The sequence below is a fragment of the Poecilia latipinna genome, unplaced genomic scaffold, assembly GCF_001443285.1.
Source record: "Poecilia latipinna isolate Pla-1442-1.1 unplaced genomic scaffold, P_latipinna-1.0 Scaffold388, whole genome shotgun sequence".
Lineage (NCBI taxonomy): Eukaryota > Metazoa > Chordata > Actinopteri > Cyprinodontiformes > Poeciliidae > Poecilia > Poecilia latipinna.
Window position 1 is genome coordinate 61,391 of NW_015113004.1, and position 8,824 is coordinate 70,214.

Here is an 8,824-nt window from a genome sequence, read left to right on the forward strand (position 1 = left end):
TTTTCATTTTGGATTCTTCTGCCGTCAGTGTTTCATGAAGACACGCTCGGATTTTATATTGGACGATTAACACCATTTTTTTGTGGAAATATAGACTGGATAGGAAGAGAATCAGATCAAACAATGAAGCGGCAAGTATTACTGGCGTTGTTGTCTCTTTTCCTCATCAACTCGGCGATCGGACAAATAAGCTACTCTATTCCAGAGGAAATGCCAAAGGGGTCCCTGGTGGGAAATATCGCACATGACTTAGGTTTAAATACGAAACGTTTTATATCGGGTAAAGCAAAGATTCATACCAGGAACAGTTTGGAGTACGTGGAGCTGAACAGAGAAAGAGGATTGCTCTTTGTAAAGGAAAAAATCGACAGAGAGGCGCTTTGCACAGAGGTTACGGTTTGTAGTCTAGACTTTCAGATTATTTTGGAGAATCCTATAGAATTTTACACCGTTACTGTTCAGATTACAGATGTTAATGATAATGCACCGACATTTGAAAAAAGCGAGATGAATTTCAAAATTAGTGAATCAGCAACACCAGGAGTAGAATTTGTGTTAGAGAGGGCTGAGGATAATGATGTTGGAATCAATGGAGTTCAAAAATACGAATTGAAACCAAGCGATAATTTTGCTTTGAAGCTGCACAATAATCCACATGATAAGAAAAATGTGGAGATAGTGTTACAGAAGCCTTTAGATAGAGAGACAGAGGAGCAGATAAATCTAGTACTGACCGCTATAGATGGAGGAGATCCACAAATGTCGGGAACGATGCTTATCATAATAACAGTTTTAGATGCAAACGATAATTCTCCACGTTTTACACAGAAAACGTACAAGGCAGCACTTACTGAAAACTCACCGATTAGCACTACTGTTGCTTCTGTTACAGCGTCAGATGCAGATCAAGGTTCTTACGGGAAAATAACATACTCAATCACAAGTACGCAAGCAAATGTTAGGAAAATATTTGAGATAAAAGAGGGAAACGGAGAGGTATCTCTAATTGGAAATATTGACTTTGAAAAAAACAAGTTATTTGAAATTATTATAGGTGCTACAGATGATGGAGGACTTACTGATTCCTGTAAGCTAATTATTGAAGTGCAAGATATTAATGACAATAAGCCTGAAATTAGCATAATGTCAAAGTCAAATGTTATATCAGAGGATGCTGTAGTAAATACAGTTGTAACAGTGATAAATATTGAGGACAATGACTCTGGAAAAAACGGGAAAGTTAAATGCTTTATCAATGAAAATATGCCATTTGTTCTGAAAATGTCAGCAAATAATTTCTACAGTTTAGTGACAGACAGTGAATTAGATAGAGAAACATATTCTGAGTATAATATCACAGTAATTTGCTCTGATGAAGGCGTACCCTCGCTCTCTAGCAGCGTCACTCTTACATTACAGATCTCTGATGTGAATGATAACGCACCTGTCTTTGAAAGGAGCTCATATGAGGCCTACATTGTAGAAAACAACACACCAGGTGTGTCTATATTTACTGTGAAGGCTACAGATAACGACTGGAATCAAAATGCCCGTGTTTCTTACATCCTGGAGGACTCCTCTGTTAATGGAGTGCCAGTCTCCTCATATGTGTCCGTCAGTGCTGATAGTGGAGTCATCCATGCAGTGCGATCTTTTGACTACGAGCAGATCAAAGATTTCCATTTCCGCGTCAGAGCACAGGATGGAGGCTCTCCTCCTCTCAGTAGCAATGTGACGGTGAAAATCCTGATCCAGGACCAGAACGATAATCCTCCTCAGGTTCTGTATCCAGTCCAGACTGGAGGCTCCATGGTGGCTGAAATGGTGCCTCGTTCAGCAGATGTGGGCTACCTGGTGACTAAAGTGGTGGCTGTGGATGTGGACTCTGGACAGAATGCCTGGCTCTCCTATAAACTCCAGAAAGCCACAGACAGAGCGCTGTTTGAAGTGGGCTTACAGAATGGAGAAATAAGAACTATCCGTCAGGTGACTGATAAAGATGCTGTGAAACAAAGACTGAATGTCATAGTGGAGGACAACGGGCAGCCCTCTCGCTCAGCTACAGTCATTGTTAACGTGGCGGTGGCGGACAGCTTCCCTGAAGTGTTGTCGGAGTTCACTGACTTTCCACACGATAAGGAATACAATGACAACCTTACCTTTTACTTAGTGTTGGCTCTGGCTGTGGTTTCCTTCCTCTTCATCACGTGTTTAGTGGTTATAATATCAGTAAAGATCTACAGATGGAGACAGTCTCGCATCCTGTATCACTCCAGCCTCCCTGTGATTCCATATTATCCACCTCGTTACTCCGACACTATGGGGACAGGAACTCTGCCACACGTGTACAATTACGAGGTGTGCAGGACGACTGACTCCAGAAAGAGTGACTGTAAATTTAGTGGAGCTGGTAGTCAAAATATGTTAATAATGGATCCGAGTACTACAGGGACGATGCAGCGGCTGCAGAGTGAGAAGCACATCTTGGATGAACCTGACTCCCCAGTAGAGGTTAGTTTGCATTAACAGTCACTTACATTATCTGGTATGATGTTGTTTGTTACCTCATATTTTGTTTGATTCCAGTACAATTATTTTTAGTTTTACAATATTTTGTAAAGGTGCTTTAACTATACTTTATGCCTATAAAAGGTAACAGGTAGGCAGGCACGCGGACAGGTTGGCTTTGAGTATTTCTTATGCTTGTACTAAATAGTTTAGTCTTTATTCATTTACAACTTGTTCGTATGAAAATCACAGACAACAGTTAAAGTAAACAGCAACGTAACCAAATTACTTAAATTGTTTCCAGTTTTCCATAATATTTAGGAGTTATTTAATTGATTTGCTTGCATTTTTCTTTTTCTTTTCTTTTTTTTTTACTTATCTCTTTGTGAAAATGTTTTGCCCTTCTCAAAAGCAGTTTGTTTTTAGACTCCCTACATCTTCCCATTTTAATACCATCTAAGAGAAATCAAAGGATTATCATGTTGAAGGATCGCTTATTTTAAATTTAGTAAACTTTTTTTTCTTTTATTGTATGTACGTTTTTTTTCATTATCATAGGTTTGTTTGATTATCTAGTAGACGCTAATGCTGAATTTCTTAACAGATATTCTGGGTTTAAAGATGACATTCATAATTTTTGACGGTCTCTGGCAGTCATAATTATAGTGACTGTTCAGGACCGATCGGTTTCAGAACCATGGTCAGTTCTTTATCCGTCTCAGCTTTGGTAGTATGTACTTTCTTCCTTTCTGTTTTGTGTTTTTTGTTTCATGCTCATGCTATCAGTTGTCATATTTTATGAGAAGTTTATGATGCTGTTTTGAGTGATTGAAACTTTCTACCTGCGCCATTGAGTTAGGCAACTGAGTTGAACAAAGATGAAATGCAGTTAATGCCTACTTTTTTAAACTCTTACCATTTATCTTCAAGACTTGTAAACAAACAAGATGTCTGACGAAAGCCTTTGATATTAAAAACTTTATTCATAACAACTATATCAGTATTTAATAATCATCGTTTTCCTTATACTTTGAACCCATTAAAAATTAAATGTTCTTTTTTTTTTTTTTTTTTTTTGTAGTCTGCAGTTTTTCTATACAGACTCTTAGGGCCGCTGTTGACCAGAGTGTAGAAAACTGACATTATGTATGTTTCAGCACCTCCTCTGCTCCCTCCGCATGATAAAGAAAGGACTGAACAGAGGAGAAAGAGGCGCTCCTTTTCTGTGCATCGTTTTAGAAAGAACCGTGGTATTTTGAACTCATTTGTGGACTATCACACAGTAGGGGCAATTCACATTGGATTTGATCCCCGTTTTACTGAATATAAAAATACCGAACTTGTGTCACGAATGTTCGCAGGACAATGGCAAGGCAAGTAACGCTGTTTCTGTTTACGTTCTCTCTCGGTTCGGTTATCGGGCAGGTCAGCTACACTATTTCTGAAGAATTGCCGAAAGGATCTTTGATTGGTAGTATAGCTCACGATTTAGGCTTGGAGGCGCAGCGTTTTATTTCTGGCAAAGCTCGGATTTATACCCGAGACGGCAGTGAGTACGTGGAGCTCAGCAGAGAAAGAGGACTCCTCCTCGTTAGGGAGAGAATCGACAGAGAGACGCTCTGCAAACAGACGACGCCCTGTGCTTTGCACTTTCAGATAATACTAGAAAACCCGATGGAATTTTATACAGTAACAATCCAGATCGCAGATATTAATGACAATGCACCAGTGTTCAAGAAAAATGAGGTCGTTTTCAAAATAAGCGAATCAGCGGCAATTGGAGCAACATTCGTTCTGGAAAAAGCTGTAGATCTTGATGTTGGAATTAATAGCGTTCGTGGATACGAACTACAGCCGACGAATAATTTTGCTCTAAAGCTTTATAATAATCAACCGGATAAAAATGTGGAAATGGTGTTGCAGAGGCCTTTAGACAGAGAGAAAGAGGAGCAGATAAATCTGGTCTTGACGGCTGTAGACGGAGGAGAACCACAGATGTCAGGTACGATGCTGATTGTGATTACAATTGTAGACGCGAATGATAATGCTCCAGTATTTACGCAAAAAACATATAAGGCTACTGTTACCGAAAACTCACCCAGAGGGACAGTTGTCGTAACTGTTACAGCATCAGATGCAGATCAAGGTTCCAACAGTAAAATAACATACTCTATTACTTCGAGAAACGACGACGAAAGTAGAATATTCGACATAAATAAAGAAAACGGTGAGGTTATGTTAACTGGTAATCTTGATTTTGAAGAGTCGAGAAATTATCATCTTAATCTTGTAGCGAGTGACGATGGTGGACTCACTGATTCGTCAAAATTAATTGTTGACGTTCAAGACACAAATGACAACACTCCGGCAATTAACATAATGTCAAAGTCAAACGTAATTCCAGAGAACGCTGACCTAAATACCGTTGTTACCATGATAAATATTGAGGACAGAGACGCAGGAGAAAATGGGAAGGTGCATTGTTACACTAGTCAAAATATACCATTTATGCTGAAGTCATCAACGAGTAATTTCTACAGTTTAGTGACAGACAGTGAGTTAGACAGAGAGAGCGCCTCAGAGTATAATATCACACTGACCTGTTCTGATGAAGGTGTGCCCTCCCTCTCCAGCAGCGTAACTCTCACTTTGCAGATATCTGATGTGAATGACAACGCACCTGTATTTCAGAGGAGCTCATATGAGGGCTACATTGTAGAAAACAACACACCAGGTCTGTCTATATTTATTGTGAAAGCCAAAGACGCTGATTGGAATCAAAATGCCCGTGTTTCTTACATATTGGAGGAGTCCTCTATTAACGGAGTGCCTGTCTCCTCATATGTATCTGTTAGTGCTGATAGTGGAGTCATCCATGCAGTTCGCGCTTTTGACTACGAACAGATCAAAGATTTTCAATTCTGCGTTAAAGCGCAGGATGGAGGCTCTCCTCCTCTCAGCAGCAACGTGACTGTGAAAATCCTGATCCAGGATCAGAATGATAATCCACCTCAGGTTTTGTACCCAGTCCAGACTGGTGGCTCCATGGTGGCTGAAATGGTGCCTCGTTCAGCAGATGTGGGCTACCTGGTGACTAAAGTGGTGGCTGTGGATGTGGACTCTGGACAGAATGCCTGGCTCTCCTATAAACTCCAGAAAGCCGCAGACAGAGCGCTGTTTGAAGTGGGCTTACAGAATGGAGAAATGAGAACTATCCGTCAGGTGACTGATAAAGATGCTGTGAAACAAAGACTGACTGTCATAGTGGAGGACAACGGGCAGCCCTCTCGTTCAGATACAGTCATTGTTAGCGTGGCGGTGGCGGACAGCTTCCCTGAAGTGTTGTCGGAGTTCACTGACTTTCCACACGATAAGGAATACAATGAAAACCTGACTTTTTACTTAGTGTTGGCTCTGGCTGTGGTTTCTTTCCTCTTCATCACGTGTTTAGTGGTTATTATATCAGTAAAGATCTACAGATGGAGACAGTCTCGCATCCTGTATCACTCCAGCCTCCCTGTGATTCCATATTATCCACCTCGTTACTCAGAAACTTTGGGAACAGGAACTCTGCCACACGTGTACAATTACGAGGTGTGCAGGACGACTGACTCCAGAAAGAGTGACTGCAAGTTCGGAAGAGTTGATAGTCAGAATGTGTTAATAATGGACCCCAGTTCAACAGCAACGATGCAGAGGATACAGAATGAGAAGAACATCCTGGATGAACCTGACTCTCCTCTTGAGGTTGGTTATAATAATCAGCTGCAATTCATTTAATTTCTGCACGTTTCGTTTTCATTTGTTTTTTTTTTATTTCCTCCTTTTTTGCATAGTTCCAAAGCAATAACGTTTTATTGTTAGTTTATTAAGGTTTTTCTTCTTATTATTTTTTTTATTATTATTATTTTCGAGTTTTTCAAGGTTATTTGTTGTAGTATAAAGTCTTTTTTTTTATTTTTGTTTAAGTTAATTGAAATCATAGTCACTATAAGACTTGGTGAAAAAGGCTTAGAGGCAGGCTAAATTTCAGCACCCTGGACAGAAGCGCTAATATTCAGCTAAACTTCTCTCTCTCTCTCTCTCTCTCTCTCTCTCTCTCTCTATCTCTCTATCTCTCTATCTATTTTAAGTAATTATGTATTGTTGATTGATTCACGTTTCTTTTGGTTGGATTGTGTTACCCGTTACTATTTTTGAATAATTTTTGTGATATCTTCACGGAAGTCAGTTCATATTTACTTTACAACTCTTGCAGTTTTGCTCTGTCAACTCTGTGGGCCGCTGTTGGTCAATTTGTTGAGGTTGTAGAAAAGATTTAAAGCAAACCTCTCGTGCCATGTCAGTATTTTAGAGGAAATTGAGAGAAGGGCGCTGCTTCGTAAAACTCACAGATCGTATGTTGACGGCTTTAACATCGTGCCACTTCTTCCTATCATCTGGATTTGAATGCGTTTCATTTTATTGTTTCTTCCACTTTCTATTGGCTCTATTTCTTTGTGTAAATTGAGATCTAATCTTTTTTTTTTTTTTTTTTAACGGGAGCACAAAGCATTGGACAGAACAATGGAACGGCAAGTACTGTTTTCCATCTTGCTTTGCTGCGTCTATTCAGCTCTAGGTCAGATCAGCTACTCTGTTCCTGAAGAAATGCCAAAGGGATCTGTGGTGGGAAACATCGCAATAGATTTGGGTTTGGATGTGAAAAGATTACAATCGGGTAAAGCTCGCATCTTCACGGGCGAAAGTGCAGAATACGTCGAGCTGAGCAGAGAAAGAGGAGTCCTTCTGGTGAAAGAAAAGATCGACAGAGAGTTGCTCTGCAGACAGACGACGCCTTGTGCTTTGCATTTGCAGATCATTTTAGAAAAACCCATGGAGCTTTTTCGGATAACAGTCGAGATTACCGACATCAACGACAACAGTCCCAGCTTTAAACATGGCGAGAAGCGTTTTGAAATCAGCGAATCTGCGGTTACGGGCTCTAAATTTGTCTTAGAGAAAGCCGTTGATTTAGACATCGGCAGAAACGGTATAAAAAATTACAGTTTAAAACCTACAGATAATTTTGTGTTGAAGGTAGAAAATGAGGCAGATGGAAATAAAAAGGTTGAGATGATTTTACATAAGCCTTTAGACAGAGAGAAAGAGGAAGAGATTTCATTATTGCTAAAAGCTGTAGATGGGGGAGAACCCCAAATGTCTGGTACAGTGAAAATTTATGTGACTGTTCTCGATGTAAATGACAATCCTCCTGTTTTTACACAGTCGATTTACAAAGCAACCATAGCAGAAAATTCTCAGAAAGGAACCACACTGACAACAGTCAGTGCTTCTGATGCAGATAAGGGAATCAACGGGAAAATTTCCTATGCGTTATCGTCTTCTATTGATAGTTTGTCTGATATTTTTCAAATAAAAGAAAATGGTGAAGTAATTTTAGTGGGGGAGATTGACTTTGAAAGAGCGAAAAATTACCAAATTGATATTGTAGCTACAGACAGCGGTGGTCTTTCTGACTCGAGTAAAATTATAGTTGATGTTATTGACGTAAATGACAATGACCCTGTTATAAGTATCATGTCAAAATCTGACTTTATTCTAGAAGACTCTCCCCATAATACAGTTATAGTTATGTTTAGCGTCACTGACCCAGATTTCAGTAACAACGGTCGTGTAAATTGCAGAATAAGTGAAAATATACCATTTGCTATTAAAACGTCATCAAATGACTTTTATACCCTTGTAACAGACAGTGAATTAGACAGAGAGACAGCCTCTGAGTACAATATCACAGTGACCTGTTCTGATGGAGGAATCCCATCCCTCTCCAGCAGCGTCACTCTCACCTTACAGATCTCTGATGTAAATGACAACTCGCCTGTCTTTGAGAGAAGCTCATATGAGGCCTACATTGCAGAAAACAACACACCAGGTGTGTCTATATTCACAGTGACAGCTACAGATGCTGATTGGAACCAGAATGCCCGTGTTTCATACATCCTGGAGGACACTTCTGTAAACGGAGTGCCAATATCATCATATGTGTCTGTCAGTGCCGATAGTGGAGTCATCCATGCAGTTCGCTCTCTTGACTATGAGCAGATCAAAGATTTCTATTTTCGCATCAAAGCGCAGGATGGAGGCTCTCCTCCTCTCAGCAGCAACGTTACTGTGAAAATCCTGATCCAGGACCAGAATGATAACCCCCCTCAGGTTTTGTATCCAATCCAGACTGCAGGCTCCATGGTGGCTGAAATGGTTCCTCGTTCAGCAGATGTGGGCTACCTGGTGACTAAAGTGGTGGCTGTGGATG

General features: G+C 40.1%; 3 protein-coding genes across 5 annotated transcripts in view; all 3 read left to right on the forward strand.

Annotated features, from left to right (window-relative positions):
• Positions 1–8,824, forward strand: part of LOC106950266 (protocadherin gamma-A11-like) — a 165,445-nt gene that overhangs the window by 61,077 nt on the left and 95,544 nt on the right. The window contains exon 1 of one of the 3 annotated variants that reach the window (XM_015037019.1): positions 7–2,511. The exons of the other annotated variants lie outside the window; for them this stretch is intronic. Within the exon in view, the coding sequence (XP_014892505.1) occupies positions 124–2,511 (2,388 nt within the window). The 5' untranslated portion in view covers positions 7–123. Of the gene's footprint in view, positions 1–6; positions 2,512–8,824 lie in introns of those variants that run through there. 3 annotated transcript variants of the gene reach the window in all.
• LOC106950273 (protocadherin beta-16-like) lies at positions 3,605–6,364 on the forward strand. Its single transcript, XM_015037024.1, has one exon. It carries the CDS (start codon positions 3,874–3,876, stop codon positions 6,286–6,288), a length of 2,415 nt encoding a protein of 804 aa, XP_014892510.1. The 5' UTR covers positions 3,605–3,873; the 3' UTR covers positions 6,289–6,364.
• The window catches only part of LOC106950263 (protocadherin beta-1-like), an 11,886-nt gene continuing 9,700 nt past the window's right edge, over positions 6,639–8,824 (forward strand). The window contains exon 1 of the mRNA XM_015037005.1: positions 6,639–8,817. Within this exon, the coding sequence (XP_014892491.1) occupies positions 7,075–8,817 (1,743 nt within the window). The 5' untranslated portion in view covers positions 6,639–7,074. The remainder of the gene's footprint in view (positions 8,818–8,824) is intronic.

What these genes read in the sequence shown, in the direction of transcription:
- LOC106950273 (XM_015037024.1), top strand. Translation starts at nt 3,874, where the DNA reads ATGGCAAGGCAAGTAACGCTGTTTCTGTTTACGTTCTCTCTCGGTTCG.